At 38.7% G+C, this 18600-nt stretch overlaps 1 protein-coding gene across 1 annotated transcript in view; it reads right to left on the bottom strand.

The window, feature by feature from the left end:
• The window catches only part of itpr3 (inositol 1,4,5-trisphosphate receptor, type 3), a 307422-nt gene that overhangs the window by 264451 nt on the left and 24371 nt on the right, over positions 1 to 18600 (bottom strand). The window contains exons 3-4 of the mRNA XM_088320630.1: positions 14219 to 14340; positions 7663 to 7749 (exon numbers count right to left, since the gene is read on the bottom strand). Coding sequence (XP_088176756.1) covers positions 7663 to 7749; positions 14219 to 14340 — 209 coding nt within the window. The remainder of the gene's footprint in view (positions 1 to 7662; positions 7750 to 14218; positions 14341 to 18600) is intronic.

The following is an 18600-nucleotide window of genomic DNA, read 5'->3' as shown; positions in this document are numbered from 1 at the left end:
GTACTACGGACAGACTGAAGAGATCTTTTCTTCCTCATGCCATGAGGCTCTTTAACTCTACCCGGCAGAGTAAAAGCCCACAGTAAACCACACCACCTACATTGCATATTACTGAATCTTACTGCAATATGTATTCTGTGTAGCACTATTTAGTTATTCTATATAACACGCTACAGTGGGCATTTGCACGTCACACTGGGTATTTGTATATTGTATTCTTTTTGCTTTATTATTGTATTGTTCTCAGCTCAGGGATGTTGCTGGAAATGTGAATTTCCCTTCTATCTATCTATCTACCTGTTGCCGAACTTTTTTCTGGACCCGTTTATGTTTTTGCTCCTCCGCCCCGGCCATCGACCTGTTTCTTCGCTCGACACGGAAGTGCCACTTCTGCGTTCCTGCTATCTGCCATCCGTGACCGACGATCATCGGATCGTGGATGCAAGTCCTGTTCTCCTTCTTGAAAAAACTAAGTAAAATGAACGTGATGGGTCCGTCTCCGTCCCCTGTCTGTGACAGTTGGCTTTTTTACCCGTTTACATTTACAGGTAACTAGTAAGCTACCTTTTTAGCTGTTTGAAAGGGTATTTATTATTATTATTATTATATTGGCTTTTTATTATTATTTTGCATGCTATCTAGCCAACAATTTACTTTTTTTGTTAGTTATCCAGCTAAATTTTGGGCTTCTTTCTAGCCAGTTATCTAGCTATGGCTGTAACTTTCTGTCGGACTATTTGTCTTTTTGTCTTTTAGCTTGCTATCTAGATCCCTATTCGTTTTTTTTACCCGTTCACCTTTCTAGCTAATTATCAAGGTATTTTTTTTTTGCTATTTAGCTAGCTATTTACATGTTTTGCATGTTAACTATCTAATATTTTACATTTTTTTGCCAGTTAAAAAGCTTAATTTTGGCCTCTTCACTAATATCCATCTAGCTTTATTTTTAACTTTCTATCTAACCATTTAGATAGATTTTTACTCTTTTAGCTAGCTATCTAAGTCCATATTAGTTTTTTTTTACCTGTTTACCTTTCTAGCGAACTATAAAGCTACTTTTTTAGCAATTTAGCAAGCTATTTCTATACTTTATTTGCTAGCCAACAAGCAAAATTTTGGCCTCCTTTCTATCTAGCTAATTGGCTATGTTTTTAACTTTCTATCTGACTATTTAGGTGGGTTTTTACTCTTTAAGCTAGCTATCTAGCTCCCTGTTAGTTTTTTACCTGTTTACATTTCCAGGTAACTATCAAGCTACCTTTTTAGCTATTTAGCAAACTATCTAGCTAGCTTTTTTACTTTTTTTGGAATCTATTTATTTATCTATCTATCTATCCTGGTCGTATCCCTCAAGAGGGGTGACCGAGAGCCAGACAAACACATACAAAAACAAAGAAAATATAAAAGGGAAAGAAAAGGAAAAAACACACACAAAATTTTGTGGACCATGGCCAACCCAAATGCCCAAACAAGTTAAGCACCTCGGCACTCAAGTTGGTTTACATTTCTAGCTAACTATTAGCTAGTTTTCTGGCTAATATTATACTTTACTTGAAAGTCAACAAGCTAAATTTTGGCCTCCTTTCTATCTAGCTATCTGGCTTTGTTTTTAGCTTTCTATATGACTATTTAGATGGCTTATTACTCTTTTAGCTAGCTGTCTAGCTCATGGTTAGTTTTCAACTTGTTTATTTTTCTAGCTAACTACCAAGCTACCTCTTTGGATATTTATCAAGAAATCTAGCTAGATTCTTCTCTTTTTTTGCATGCTATCCAGCTACCATTTTACCTAATTGCTAATTATCAAGCTAAATTTTGGCCTCCTTTCTAGCTAGCTAGCTAGCTTTGTTTTTAGCTTTTTATCTGACTATTTAGATGTAATTGTACTTTTTCTATCCAGCTCACTGTTTTTTTTTACTCGTTTACCTTTTTAGCTAACCATCAAGCTACCTTTTTAGCTATTTAGCAAGTTATCTAGCCAGCTTTTTACAAAAAAAAAATCACATGCTATCTTGCTAACATATCCCTTTTTATTTGTGAGTTATTAAGCTAAATTCGGGCCTCCTTTCTATCTAGCTATCTGGCTTTGTTTTTAGCTTTCTATATGACTATTTAGATGGCTTTTTACTCTTTTAGCTAGCTATCTAGTTCCCTTTTAGTTGTAGGTTTTTTTTTTACATTTTTATCTTTCAAGCATCCAGCAGTGGCTCTATACCGAGTCCCTCTCGGATGACAGAGCTTCTTACCTTATCTCTAAGGGAGAACCCAGACACCCTGCGGAGGAAACTCATTTTAACCACTTGTATCCGGGATCGTGTTCTTTCGGTCATAACTCAAGGTTCATGACCATAGGTGAGGGAAGGAATGTAGATCGACCGGTAGATTGAGAGCTTTGCCTTTCGGCTCAGCTCCCTCTTCACCACGACACACCGGTACAGGGTCCGAATGATGGCAGACGCTGCACCGACCCGTCATCTCCCGTTCTCTCCTACCCTCACTCGTGAACAAGACCCCAAAATACTTGAACTCCTCTACTTGGGGCAAGATCTTATCCCCAATCCGGAGGGAGCATGCCACCCATTTCTGGCTGAGTACCATGGTATCGGACTAAGAAGTGCTGATCCTCATCCCGGCCCCTTTGAACTCGGCTGCGAATCGCTCCAGCGAGAGCTGAATATCACGGCCTGAGGAAGCCAACAGCACCACGTCATCTGCACAAAGCAGTGACGAAATGCTGTGGCCCCCAAACCGGACTCCATCCCCACCAAGGCTGCACCTAGAAATTCTGTCCATAAAAGTTATGAACAGAATCGCTGACAAAGGGCAGCCCTGGCAGAGTCCAACTCTCCCCGGGAACATATCCGACCTACTGCCGGCAATGCCGACCAGACTCTGTTACCGCACATGCCCTTTGCGGTACCCCATACTCCCGAAGCACCCTCCACAGGACCTCCCGAGGAACACGGTCGAATGCCTTCTCCAAGTCCACAAAACACATGTAGACCGGACAGGCAAACTCCCATGCACCCTCAAGGATCCTGCACAGTGTGTAGAGCTGGTCCAGTGTTCCACGGCCAGGACGAAAACCACACTGTTCCTCCTGAATCAGAGATTCGACCTCCAGGCAGACCCTCCTATCCAGTATCCCTGAATAGACCTTTCCAGGGAGGCTCAGAAGTGTGACACGCCCACAACATCCAGAGCCTTAATGAACGGGCGGATCTCATCGACCCCCGGGGCCCTGCCACCGAGGAGCATTTTGACCACCTCGGTGACTTCAACCCGAGAGATACAAGAGCCCAACTCAGAGTGCATAAGCACGAACAACATTCAGGACCCGTTCCCCCACCCGAAGGCGGAGGCAGGCTACCCTCTCGTCTACTGGGGTGAACCCCAACAGACAGGCGCTGAGCCGTGGAGCAACTAATTTGCCCACACCGGCTCTGCATCTCTCACCACGGGCAACTCCAGAGTGGAAGAGAGCCCAAACCCTCTCGAGAGGACTGGTACCAGAGCCCAAGCAGTGCGTGGAGATGAGTCTGACTAGATACAGGCCCAATCCCATTCCTCTCACTTGGCCCTGAGAACCCTCCAGTGAGGTCCCTCCATAGGGAAGTCCCCTCGGTGAGTGGAGTGCAAAGTGAAGATTGTCCCCTAAGAAATTGGACGGGACTTGCAAGGTTCCACCCCAGTCCAGTAGATGGCCGTAATACGAATTGGCTGTAGACCTCAGTGACGTATCGGCCTACGTCACATGTAAACAACTTGAGCCTCAACCTGTGGTGTGGCAGTAGGAGAGTCCGTGCAACGTTAAAAATGCCCGCTACAGCTGTGTTATTACCGATTGGCTGGAAGCTCATCACCTTTTCCGTGTCTCCAATCAACGGAGGAGACATTGAATACTGCTTCTGCGCTATGTAGCACTGATTCATCTTTACAAGGTACGTCCACTCATTAAGAAAAGTTACCCGTTCGGTCAAATACAGTAAGGGTTAACGTACAACGCAAGTTCACATAATACCCTATGTTTGTGTAGACATAAATGACAACCTACTTATTAGTATCTTAATGCCATTTTATGACAAATAGTAGGGGTCTTTAATGTGTGACACGATGAAAAGTAAACAAACACAAGAACAGTCCACCTGACCCTTAAGCTGACATGATCATCACCAAACTTCCCTGTAGGACCCAAACACATTAGTTCATAAGGAATTTAATTCAAAACAGTTGTCATTAGATATAAAAAAAGATAATTTCTACATTTTTAAATGATGCATACCTCACAGTAAAAGCTGTCTTTTTCTTTTCTATGCCCACATTTATGTCCAAATTGTTTATCTTATCTGTTGTGTTCCAGAGTGGCCATCCCATAAGCATGGACAGGTTGGACAGGAATGTTCCCATCCTGTGCTTATGGTTCGATGTGGAGTCAGAACTCATTCAGGACTTAAGGTTGAGCAAGAAGGTCATATGGGCTCTGCAGGAGCTGCTGAAGAGGGAACAGGACCATGGCTGGAGGTCCTGATCTACGTGTACTGGCTGGCCCACGGTCTGTCGAACCGTGTGGTGTCACGGGTCTTTAGTGTTCCCAGGTCTACCGTACACAGAATTGTCCTTAGTTAATATGGACTAAATTGCCCAAAAGCCATGTTTCAGGCTCTGGAAGTCAGACCCACATTTGCATCCGGTGCTTTTCTGCATTACTATTCAATAAACGTCTTTATTTTGAGTAACACCTTGGTGGTTTATTTCATAATGATGTAAGATACTGTGTGTGAACTATGTGACTGTTGGACAGAAAACAACTACAAATCACTCTGGGTTAAATAATAGTTTACTTTCAGAAAAATAAACTCACATTGGGCCGAAATACATAATAGTAAATAAATAATGTGTCACAAAATGTAACGAAAATATACCAATACTTCCATAAAACTGGAAAACACAAACTGGAAATTCATTGAATTCTTAATAAAATATTTTCCTTATATAAAACAAAGGGAAACATTGCAGAGATGTCACTGTTCTGGAAATTTGTCCACGAGTTTCCCAAAAAGGATCAGGAACCGCTCAGTTTTGGCCTCAGTTTCCTCGTGCCTTTTCTTCACTCTGGCAGACTCCTCTTTCAAAATGTCAAGGAGTGTATCGTGCTTCCTTTTTTTTCTGGGTGATTTGGGGTTTGGCGCCGGATTGGAAGATGCAGACGACGTGCCCGGTGGTGTGGATGGTGTGGTAGCTGTGATGGTGGGCAGCTCTTCCACGGGACGTTCTACATTGGCCTTTAGGTTGGGTGGAAAAAACAAGAATTACTTAATGCTGGTGTTTTGGACAAAACAACTGTGTATAGGATGCTGAACAAGTTGATGTGAAACAGGAAATTATAGGATGTGTTCTGGATAATTATTTGATAGTGAATAGATACACAAACCTGACATGTTATTCTTATGGCTAGAAGAGCCTTCTATTGGCCAGCATCACATATGCTTTAGAATTGTCTCCACATTTTGAGAAGGTAGTTTACTTAATATGTGTTTACAGAGAAGGCAGTGGACTATGTGATAGTAATTTGTTTCATCTGTATTTCCACGTGAAATTCGGAGACATTACTCATGATGCATGATGAAAACTCATGCATTCTGATCTCACATGAAAGAATCTATTGTAAATAAAACACGAGACCCGAAATTGTGTGCAGTAAACAAGCGCATATATCCAGAACGTTATTGTGACTATGCTGCTTTAGCGACTGCCCATGTAGATGTAAAAGCACGACTCGTTTAAGATAAAAACAGGGATAGGCTGAACCGTGATTTTCTGCAGTTATCGAAACTCTACGGTTTGGAGTGTGAAGAGTTGTTTGCGGCTCCCTCGGTAAATCTGCAGTTTAAAGTAGCGATTTTGCAATGTTCATGTTTTAACGGGAAAATATGATTTTCTATTGCATTTACGTCTAACTAAGATATCTCAATATATTTCGTTGCAAATACATGCGTAGTTGTGGAAAACTACTTACATTTGTGCAGTTCCTTTCCAGCCATGTTTGTTCATATTGAGAATTCCCAAAGCCTTCTGGGTAGTCACTTCGCTTCAAGTGAGGTACCGACCTCCCTCGATCTGAAGTGGTTATGTCATGGGTTGGGGGCACTTCTCCCTCGGTCTTGAGAGTATCGGGACACATCCCATTTTCACGTGAACGTGCAAAACCGAGTGACTAGGGCAAATAGCGAGTGAAAGTGAGAAGAATGGGAAGCAGCCATAGTCTTCTCAACCTCACACACCAACTCAGGCTCCTTCCCTGCCAGAGAGGTAACATTCCATGTCCCAAAAGCCAGTTTCTGTAGCCGGGGATCGTCGCGCCAAGAACCCCTCCCTTTGCCGCTACCCAGCTCTCTACACACCTGACCCGTTTGGCCCTTCCTACAGGTGGTGAGCCCATGGGAAGAGGGACCCACGTCGTCCCTTCAGGCTGTGCCTGGCCGGACCCCACCTCCAGGCCTGGCTCCGGAAGGGGGCCCCGGTAGACCACGTCCAGGCGAGGGAAATTGTGGACCAATGTTTTTTCTCTTCATAAGGGGTCTCTTTCAAGCTACCCTATTAGATTTCTTTAATGCTATCTAGCTAGCTACGTAAATGTTTGCATACTAATAGTATGGCTTCTTTATAGCTGGCTATCCATCTATAATTGTAGTTTTCTATCCGACTATTTAGATGACTTTTTTAACTCTTTTCGCTAGCTATCTAGCTCCCTGTTAGTCTTATACCTGTTTACCTTTCTAGCTAACTTTCAAGCTACGAATTTAGCTGTTTAGCAAGCTATCAAGCTAGCTTTTTAAGTTTGTTTGCATGCTATATACCTAACATTGTACTTTTTTTGCGAGTAATCAAGCTAAATTTTGGGCTCCTTTCTAACCAACTATCTAACTTTGTTTTTGAAGTTTGAAATATGTATTTAAATATACTGGATGTTGACAAAGCCAGGCACCAATCGCAAAGCAACTTGAGTACTTGCTCTTTCTTTTTTTCTCCCTCTCTTTTTGTCCCTCTATTCTTTATTTCTCTTTTTAACTTTTAACTCTCTCGCCCTTCCCACCATTCTCTCATTATGTTTACTTCACTACCTCTCTATCTCATCTTTTCTCTCTTTAACTATCTCTCTTCTTTCTTTCTTTTCTTTCTCACAATGTCTCTCCTTTCTCTCTTCCTCAATCTCACATTCTCTCTTTCTCTTTCAATCTTTTTAATCTACCTTTGTTTTTCACTCTCTCACTCTCTCTCTCTCTTGTTGTCTCGTTTCTTTCTCTTTTGCATTTTTTTCCTTCTCTCCTTTGCTCATGTTATCTATCGTTTTTTCTCTTCTCTCACTTTCTGGCCTCTCACTTTTTCTTGTTCTCTTTTCATCCGGTTCTTTCTTTTTTTCTTTTGTTATTCTTCTTAACAACAGTAAGTAATACAAGATTTAAGAAACTAATATCAAACTGGGTGCCCTTTGCGCAAATCAGTAACAAAAAAGTAGCTTGATGCTTTTAAAAGGTTGGGGACCCTCAATTTAATGCATGAAAAAAGATCCCCCACACAGAAGGAAGATGTATTGGTATCTCAATAAAGGCGGGTTCCCAGTGTACAAAAAGTTTATTTCTGATCGTGGCCAAAGAAAAGTACCTGGATGACGCTTCCATATTTGACCACATCTCCATGAACCTTCATGTTTTCTGATTCGTTCTGCTTTTGTTCCAAGTTGGATGCATGCTAAAAACAAAATGAAAACACACATTGCTATCAAAATTATATCTATCTACCATGGTCATATCCCTCAAGAGGGGTGAACGACAGCAAGACAAACACATAGAATGACAAATAAAAAAAAGGGGAAAAAGTAGCAAAAATACACACAAACATTTTTGGACCATGGCCAACCCAAATGCCCAAACACCAAAACAAGTTAGGCACCTCGGCACCTAAGTTGGTCATGCTTTCGCCCCTCCAGTTGAAACAGGACATAATAAAGCGGCCGTGTCACTCGGATCAGGGTGACACAACACACTCTTTTGATCAACAGCAGGGCCCGAAAGCTTTAACTGGTTTACCCCCTGCCGCATCATACAGGTGCCCTGCCCATCCCTTAGAACGTGTACACACATCCCACTATCCTTAAGTTACAGGGACAGTTATAAAAATATTAATATTTAATCATAATTTTCATCGTTAACTTACTCATCTCATCTCATCAGCTGCACCGCTTATCCTCAGTAGGGTCGCGGGGGTGCTGGAGCCCATCCCAGCAATCATCAGGCAGTGGGCAGGGGACACCCTGAACTGGTTGCCAGCCGCAGGGTACACAGGGACAGACAACTCGCTCGCTCATCCACACCTAGGGACAATTTGGACTGGCCAATCCACCTGAAATGCATGTCTTTGGAATGTGGGAGGAAACCGGAGTGCCCGGAGGAAACCCACGCAAGCACGGGGAGAACATACAAACTCCGCACAGGAAGTCCGGTAGCTGGATTTGAACCCACACAGGAGGTTCCCAAGACCTTAGAACTGTGCCTGCACACGCGCTAACCACTGCGCCGCCGTGCTGCCCCTAACTTACTAGTTATCATAAATGTGTAGTAGTATTTTTTTTATAGATGAGAGAATTATGCATTCATTTTTTTTACAGCAAGAGTCTAAAACTTGCAGCACGGAGGCCATGCAGCATGATAGATGAAAATTTGAAGGGACAGTGTGTGGTATTTGACTACTAGATGTTGCTGTATTGTGTCATGCAACCGGAAAAAGTTCTTCAAAATGATAGTGAGAATAGCAATTAACACTGAAACTAAAAGTGACCGAAATGCACAATTGTTCTTCTCATTATTCTTCTATCTTTCACGAAGGAAAAAAAAATAATTAAAGAAGGAAAAAGGAAAGAAAGAGAAATATATAAACAAAAAAAACATAAAGAGAAACATGAGGAGAAAAAGGTGTTCGTTGAGAAAAGTGAAAGGAAATAAATAATAATACAAAAGAAAAAAATAATTAAAGAGAGAAAAATAAAGAGAAAGAAAGATAAAAACAAAGACATAGAACAGGGGTCGGGAACCTATGGCTCGCGAGCCATATATGGCTCTTTCTATGAGTACCTGTGGCTCATAAACAAATTTGATTGCATGCAAATTTTCTCCATCTCGTCCAAAACATAAGCTACTAATCTTATTCAGATACACACAGAGCCAAACCAAAGCTAATAATGGAGCAGTACTTCGCAGTATATATAGGGCACGTTTTTCACTACAATTTAAGGTGTCACAAAAAAAAAAAAAAATACTCGTTCTGGCTGTACAACGCTAAATAATCCGTTATATAAAGCATCACTATATTATCTGTCTTCAGTGTTCAGATACCTTATGATGAATCCACAGAACAAACTGTAAATACGCCAAAACACCGGAAGAGAACTTAAAGTTTTTTGATTGGGTGAGTGGGAGCTATGCAAAAAAGTGCAAGCACTCTCTCCCATCTCTCGCCCTACGCCGTCTGCGCCATAGATAAGCACATCAGGCTCCCTGTTTGCAGAATGTTGTGACGTTTTTACAAAATAACTGCTTACATCTGGTTTTGAAACCAATATGTATGAAAAAAAGGGTCAAAATGAGTTTAACCAATCTTGAGTAATTGCAAGAAAGAGACAAGTTTAAAGTGGTATGATTGTTGATTTTGGGACACGGGCTCTGGCATTATTCTCGTTTCATAATTTTTGTCAAATCATCAAAAATAAATGTGCTGAAGACTAAGCTTTTGTCTGGGGCGCGGGTTTAGCAATTTAGTAAATTTGTCTCATAATATATGGTGTGGCTCTTTCCCAAAATAAAATTGATATATTTTGCTTTTATGGCTCTTTGAGTCAAAAAGGTTCCGGACCCCTGACATAGAAGAACAAAAGAAAAGAAATAGGGTTTGGATGAAAAAATTAAAAGGAAAAAAACAAAGAAAAATAAAGAAAGAAAAGTGAAAGCGAAAGTGAAAGAAGATAAAAAAGAAAAGAAAATGGGTTAGTTGAAAAAGAGTAAAAGGAAAAAAAAACAATGAAAAAAAGAAATACAATAATTAAAGAAAGGGAAAGGTAAGAAAAATAAATATATTAACAAAAAAATCAAAAGAAAAAAAGAAAAAAAATGTCTTAGTTGAAAAAGTAAAAGTAAATAAAAAGGCAAAAACAATTTAAAAAAGAAAAGGGAAAGAGAAAGAAAGATATAAACAAAGAAATAAATAGAAAAAATGGGTTTGTTGAACAAAGTAAGAGTAAAAAAAAAACAAAGAAGCGTTCGCTTGAAGGACCCGGAGTGAGTTTGGCTTTTTAGCGCTTGTCATTTTATATTTGTAATTTTTTCTACTTTGCACGTTGCATGTGTTGCAGCAACTTTAATTTTATCGAACAAGTCATTTTAGTGGGCAGCATGGCGGAGCAGTGGTTAGAGCGTGTGCGGCACAGTTCTAAGGTCGTGAGATCAAGCCTTCCTGTGTGGAGTTTGCATGTTCTCCCCGTGCATGTGTGGGTTTCCTCCGGGCACTGCCTTTCCTCCCACATTCCAAGGACATGCATGTCAGATTAATTGGCTGGTCCAAATTGTCCCTAGGTGTGGATGAGCGAGTGAATTGTCAGTCTCTGTGTGCCCTGCGACTGGCTGGCAAACAGTTCAGGGTGTTCCCTTCTCACTGCCTGAGGACAGCTGAGATGGGCTCCAGCATTCCCGGGACCCTACTTAGGATAAGCGGTGTAGGAAATGGATGGATGGAAGTCATTTTAGGGCTATATGTCCCAAAATTATTTCTGCGGGGGGAATTACAGCTGTTTGTTAATGTTAGCACTTCGCCTCATTTTAATAGTAGCTCAAGGAAACCAATGAACATTTTTCTTTTGTGCTTAAAAATATGGGTCCTTAAAAAGCACTGAAGACCAAGCAACGTGTTGAAATTAAAAAGACGCTGTAAATTTAAGTGCCTTGCTGTTTTTTTTCTGCTTGTTTTATTTTCTCTGTTATTGTATGTGTTTGTCTTGCTGTCGGTCACCCCTCTTGAGGGATATGACCAAGGTAGATAGATGGATAGAAATTTTATTGGCGGAAATTGCGGATTTCAAACTCGAGCAGAAAGCCATTGTTAGATTACTAAAATTTGACACTGGGTGTGTTGTCACTATCGCATGTGTTTTCCATCGAAATTACGTTTATTATTTAATCATAGCAATATTACTTTTAAAATCACATTTTTCATTTAGTTGTATAAATGCTTGTCATGTTTATCTATATCTTAATGAAGTATTTACTTGCTGACTGTATTCTTTTATATCAGTGTACTTTAACAGCAATGGTCGTATCATACAACCTTGAAGATTCAAATGCGTGCAATCTAATCTAATATACAGGGACTTCTTTTTGCCTTGTAATGTGAGTTCTGAGTGTTTGTTAATGCCGCATGTTCAAGTTTTTGCAAATTTTATCACTATAAGAGAAGGGCTGAAATATTCTTGCTTTTCTTTTTGGGGGAGCACACTCCTGGCCTCTTTAGGGAGAGTGTTTCCCTGATCAATTGGTCCGGAGTGCATTCCATTTTTACTTTTATTTTGCTTTTCTTTTTTCTGAAAATTTGTATTGGGTTTTGGGTTTTGCGTGTGCTGGCTCATTACATTTTCTGTCTGCATTTTCCGTTCTGTTTTGCTCTGTCCTGTTTTGTTTGATTCGGAGGAAACCAGTGTTTTTACGTTTTGAGTAAAAGCCTGTTTTTATTCTGTTTTGTCCCGGAGTTTTGGACGACTTTTATTTTGCTAAATAAAAGTTTTGATCGTCAACGCAGATGAGTTCTCCCTTCCTGCCTCCTGCCTCCGTTCCGGTCCGGTCTCCTCGTGACACAAACTACAGACGGTATCTCTGCTTCCTCCGTTCTCTAAAATATAAGAGAAACTTTATAATACTAGACTAGACAGGTTTTAGATATAAAATAATTAATGAAAGTGAATATGGTTTTAGGACAAACAGATCAACAACAATGGCCATTATTGATTCTGTAGAAGGAATTACCAATAGCATGGAAAAGAACATTTACGCAGCTAGGATATTTATTGACTTAAAAAAGCATTTGATACTAACTATCAAAAAACTGGAACAATATGGCATCAGCGGAGTCGCTTTCGGGTGGATTCAAAGCTTTTTGACTGGGAGACAACAGTTGACATTTGGATACTTGGACATCTGTCGTGAAGTACCACAGGGTTCGGTCCTGAGTCCAAAGCTATTCAATTAACAGTCCTGCGCCCTTTTTAACGATATAGTAAATGTTTCGAAACTATCAAAATTAGTCATATTTGTAAATGACACTAACATTTTCTATTCCAATGATAATTATATGAATCTAGTAACAAATATGAATAGAGAATAAAATAACCTAAAAACAATTAAACTGGGAAACACACATTAGACACTTACAAACTAAGGTATTTAAAAGCATTTCAATTATTAATAAAGCCAAATTATTTTTAAACTATAATGAATTGTATTTCATATTGTTCCCTATTTTTGCCCTATTTAACATACCGTGCAGCCCCTTGGGCAAATAATTACAAAAGTTGCCCTTTTTATTCTCCAAAACGGTGCAGTAAGAAACATACACAAGGAGGATACTGTAATGAATAGCAGTACTATCACAGAGAGATACATTTTAATAAGATCACAACACAGACATATAATGCACCACTCATAATTAGTGCAAACAAGTTGGAGCATGATGTTGGAGGCATCTGGCTCAAGCTCCCATGTATTGTCTTTTAATTGCACAGTTTAGGACATTTAGCAATTGATAGTCCTGCTGCCTTATATTCTATAGCTTTTGCATGACCTATGAGAGAAAGGTAGAGGAGAGAGAGAGGGAGAGAGACACATAAGACAAAGAGAAAAAGAGCGTGACAAAGAGAGAGAAAGGAAAAGAGAAAAAAGACAGAAAGAAAAAGAAGAAGAGGAGAGAAAGACAGAGAGGGAGTGTGAGCGAGTGAGAGGGGGAGTGAGAAAGAGAGAGAAACATAGACAAATGAGAGGAAGAGAAAAAAAGAAGGGTTGATAAAAGAGAGGGATAAAGGGAATATGACCTAAAGAACAAAAGAGGGAAAACAAGCAAGGAAAAGATAGAGAAAATAAGAAAGCGAGAGACAAGGAGTAAGAGAAAATAAACAAAGCAAGAAAAAAGGGTACAAAAAGGAGAGAAAGAGAAGCGAATAGAGAGAAGGACAAATAGAGAAAGATGGAGAGAAAGAATTGTACTGAGAGAAAGATGCAAAAGGAGAAAGAGAGAGGGGGAAAAAGAGAAAACAAGAAAAAGAAGAAAGAGGGGAAAAAGAGGAGAGGAAGAGAGAGACAAATAAGAGAAAGAGATAAAAGAGGGAGAGAGAAAGAGAAAAATAAGGCGTATGAGAGAGAAAGAGAGATGAAAAAGAAAGAGAAAGTGAGACAGAGAAAGAGGGAGAGAGAAGATATTTTTGGAGGTCGTTTTAGCAGCTAGATGGCTGACAGTCAAGTAAGCTCCCTATAGGTAAGCCTCATGCTTTTTAAAATAAATACAAATTGATTACAGTCAAAATACCTCAAAAGGGAAGAAGGGTGTTGAGTAAATAATTTTTCCTTCACACCAGGGGGCTCCAACGTGGTGCCGAGGAACTGTTCTGAAAATAGCTCGCTAGTGCTGGGTCATTGTGATTTTCTAGTCAAATGATTTTTTTTCGGTTTGGTTGACTGAGTCAATTCAACCCTACTTCCTATGTCTCTCTTGTTTTTTTCCATTGTTATTTGCTCTTTTTCTTCTCTCTTTCTCTTATTTTTCTATTCTCTTTCTCTGTCATTTTCTTTTTTGATGTTTTTATTTTGTTTTCTCTCTCTCTCTCTCTCTCTCTCTCTCTCTCTCTCTTTTCCTTTGTTTCTTTCTTTCTTTTTCTTTCTTTCTTTCTATCGTTCTTTTGTTCTTTCTTTCTTTTTGTACTGGCATTACATAACCAGGTAATAACCTAGTGACAACACAGAAAGTAGTACAAGTTATAAGTTATATAAGTTTGTATCAAAGCAGGTGCCCTTGCACTAATAAGTTGCAAAAAGTAGATGGCGGCTTCAAAAAGGCTTCGTTGTGAACGTTGGTGTCCAGATCGGAAGGAATAGGTGGTGACTACATGTTTTACGGTAGAAATGGAAGTTACCTGAAGCTTTTGCAGTAGCACCACATCGCCAATCTTGTCTTTTTCATGCTTGGCCTGTTTGGCCTTCCAGAACTGCTTCTGCGCAGAGTAGCGACTCATTGGACACACTTTGAAAAGGCAGTCTGAACAGGGGAACAAATGGTGCAAATTAACAGATTAGCTTTGTTATCTGAGCATTGGAAAGCATACTCATTCACAGTTTATCAGAACTATAATGGCAAAGGAGGCAACTGTTAACAGGTTCGGGTGAATGGCATTGCATATTGCCAGTCAGGGTTTTTTGAGAGACACTTAAATGAAGTGCCACTTGCAGTTTTTTTAGCTAGCTAGCTGGCTACCTTTTCATGTTTGTTGCTATATCTTTTTACCTTTTTAGATATTTTGCAAGCTATCTAGCTAGCTTCTTATATTTTTTGCATGCTATCTAGCTAACAATTTACCTTTTTTTGCTAGTTATCAAGCTAAATTCTTGCCTCATTCCTTGCTAGTTATCTAGCTTTATTATTACCTTTTTAACCTGCTGTATAGATAGATGGCTTTGTACTTTTCTAGCTAACCATCAAGCTACCCTTTTAGCTGTTTAGCGAGCCATCTAGCTAAGTTGCTATGTTAAAAATTCATATCAAGCTGGGTGCCCTTTGTGCTAATCAGTAACAAAAAATAGATGTTTTTGGGGGCCTCTGGTCTAGGCGTTTCCAAAGTGGCCATTTGGAGACAACCGGTTCACAGCTATAAAATCTCAACCCTGTATTTTAATTTTGCTGTTTTCTAGACATTTGAAATAAGTTCTAAATGTTTGACTTCTCTTTCCGCCTCTCCCTTACTATTGTGCACACTTAAACGTAATAATAAAAATGGATCACGAGTGTTGTTAAGCATGTTTATTTTGGGATATAAATTAAATATCATCTGTGTATAGTTCTTTTTCCACCATTGTTCTGTAAATGCAGCAAGGCAGGGGTGTTCAAATGGAATGTAGTGGGTGTGATGTTGATAGAGGCATAAGGAGTCATTTGGTGAAAATATTACTAATTTACTACAAAATTACTACAGAACTAAATATCAAATTTAGTGATTCAAAACAGAGACCTAATACATTATTTTGTTCGTCCTTTGATAAGAAAAAAGGCTTTAGAAACACCACAAAAATAATACTACAGGAGTACCATGATACACAAATACTTTTACAGAAATATTACAACAGAAAAAAACATAAAAATTCAACTACAGTAGTAATAAAAAAAAATCAAAATACCTCTACATAAATACAACAAAAATACCACTACAGTAAAACTATAATACAAAAATACAGCTAACAGAAATATTACAATAGCACAGCGACAGTAGTACGACAAAAAAGGATATACAACAAAAATATCCCATGGAAATACTGTAATACAAAAAAAAAACCTGTAAAAATAATTCACAAATACTAAAGAATAGTACAAAATAAAAGTACAGTAATACTTTAAAAAAATACTAAAGAAATACCCCAAAAATACAACAAAAGTAATACTACAAAAATACAGGCTGGTTACGCTGCCACCAAACTTTTTTTTTCTCTACATTAGCATGCGAAGGGTCATTACTGAGTTGTGTTGTTCCCTTTAGAGTTTGCCTTATTTGTACATCAATGGGGAAACTAATCTAGTCAGTTGGCTGTCCTTTGGGCATTCTATGTAGGAACGATAAATGGCCTTGGCTGTGGTACTTTAGTGTTAAATAACACAAAATACGTCATTTCTGCTAATAACATTGATTGACAGTACACAAAAAGCAGATACATGCATAGAACATGTCATTTCCTTCATTAAATAACACAAAATATATAATTTCTGCTAATAAGTCACTTTTCCTGTGAAAAAGAAACATTTTTACGTGAGTCAAAAATAATCATTGTTCTGGATAAGAGAAGTTTTATATCCATTACATTTAAAAAAATGAAATTAAAACCAATAAAATTGTAAATAGGGATATTGTAACACTTTGAATTACACAAGTCAAACAGGCGGTGTAACACAGGGTTTGAATCCGGCCCACGAGATGACACTGAGAGAAGTGCAAGAGAAAAATTAGCTGCAGTATTAAATATGTCCACTTGAGGTCACCCAAGCTAGGTACTAGCAGGCATTGTTTTTTCTTTTTTCTCTAATTTCCCTTGCGCTTTCTCTCTTTGTAGCTCTCTTTTTCACTCATTTTTCCTTTCCTTCTCTCTTTCTTTCTTTTTTTTAAATTCATTTTTCTTTTTACTTACAATAATTAGCGTGTCAATAACATAGTAACAACAGTGTAAGTAGTACAAGATACGTTTTTATTTTAGAAAAGTATGTCAAACTGGGTGCCCTATGCACTAATAAGTAGCAAAAAGTAGCTTGATGCCTGAAAAAGGTTGGAGACCCTAAATCATTCCATAATCAGATATGGCTGCAAAAAAAGGGACAGTGTGTATTATTTAGTGCCTCCTAGAGGTAAAAATGTAATTCAATAAAAAGTATATTGATTTAAATAATTTGTAAGAATGTATAACTCTATATAGATGTAAATCATTTTCTATTATCAAATTTATATTAATTTACATAACATGAGCCTCTGTAGTTTTCATTTTCACTTGAGATTTTTTAGCAACATCTAGTGGTCAAATAATGCACACTGGTTTACTGGGGCGGGAGGCCTCAAACTATCATCCGAAGGGCCGCAATAGGCACCTAGGCCGAGAGTTCGAGACACTTGAGCTAAACATTCCCTGTACAATAGTCTTTTTGTAGTACTTCTGTAGTAGTATTTCTGTTCTTTTGAGAATTTCATTGGCTAACCAATGTGTCAATCATCATTTAATTTAGTTACTAGTGGCTAAAATTATTCGAAGCTAAAGGAGGCGTTGTCCGTTTTATCAAAACAGGCCCTTATAGGCTAATAAGGGCTGTGGACCATGAAAAAAACCCTCTACTGGCCGAGAAGTGTCAATCGAAAGGTGAGAGTTTATCGGCCATACTGGAAATCATTTTATGAGTCTGTTTATTTGTAAATGGGAATGATGTGGCAAAACGAACAGATTACAACAAGAAACGTCCAACGATGCAGAAATGCTTTCAGACAGATTTTTAATTTTTTTTATCTGTCAACATTATCGTGTGTTTTGAAGTAAATGTTTTACACGGTTGGACTCACCAGACAGTCCTGGACCGCTACAACGTTAATGGGTTGATTAAAGGAAAATTAATCAATCCATTCAAAACTGGGTCAATTTGCAGAGCATGTGTCCCTTTCTTAAAAGAATCAGCTTGGTTGGCAGAGCAAAAACTATTATTACCCCCAAAACTTGTTTGGACAGCATTGTTTTCAGTGTTTTTCAGGGATGTGTTTTACAATTACCTTTTTTATGTATAGTTTGTTCTTGTATTATGTAGTTTATTTGTTGTTGGGCCGAAAAGTGCATGTTTTAACGTCATGCAGGGATTCTAGTTTAAAGTTGCTTAGGATTAAAAACTTTAAATAAGTAAATGTTCACAGCAGAGTTGATAAAATAAATGTTATTATAATTTTTTATAACAATATATTTTTTAAAAACCTGTTAATTGGTTTTGTACGGAATATTACATTATAATTAGTAATATACTGCACAAAAGGAACTCAAAAAACTACCTTTTTTCCTGCCTTTTTTACCTTTTTTATTTGTTTTTTCTTTTAATACTTTATTTTTTTCTTCTTTGATTTCTTTTTCTTGCTTTACCTCTTTTAATTATTTTTCCAGCTTGCTTTCTTCTTCATTTTCTTTCTTTCCCTTTTATCTTTTGTTTCTTCTTTCCTAGCTTTTTACTTATTTTTTCTCGCTATATTATTTTCTATTTTATTTATTTTTTTCCCTTTTTCCTTTTATGTTTTATGTACATCACGGCGGAACAGTGGTTAGCGCATGAGCGGCACGGTTCTGTGGTCATGAGATCGAACCTCCTGTGTGGAGTTTGCATGTTCTCCCCATGCTTGGATGGATGTTTTATGTTTTTTTTCTTTTGTTTCCTTTTTTCCTAGCTTTTTCCTTTCTCTATTTATTCATCTTTTTTATTTTTATCTGCTTTTTTTCTTGTTCTTTTCCTCTGTTTCCCTTTTTCTTGTCATGTTTACTCGTTACACTCACCTGTGCCCACTCGTTTGGCACCAGCTACTGCCGGTTACCTGATTGGTTCCCCCTCCTATTAAAGCTCAGTGCTTTCACTGGCCTGTTGTCAGTCCGTCAGTGAACCTCTGTTTACACAAGGCAAGCATTTTTGACTCTGACGGCCGTCTGTCCCGTTTTGTCACCCGTTTTCCACTCGTCCATTCCTGATTTCACAGTTTGCCTCCTGCTACGACCCATTTTTGACCCCAACCACGTTTTGATCTCC

The sequence above is a fragment of the Urocampus carinirostris genome, chromosome 17, assembly GCF_059441175.1.
Source record: "Urocampus carinirostris isolate Australia breed hairy pipefish chromosome 17, RoL_Ucar_1.0, whole genome shotgun sequence".
In the NCBI taxonomy this organism is placed as follows: Eukaryota; Metazoa; Chordata; class Actinopteri; order Syngnathiformes; family Syngnathidae; genus Urocampus; species Urocampus carinirostris.
The sequence above is the reverse complement of the archived record's forward strand: the minus strand, read 5'-3'. Positions and strand labels throughout refer to the sequence as shown.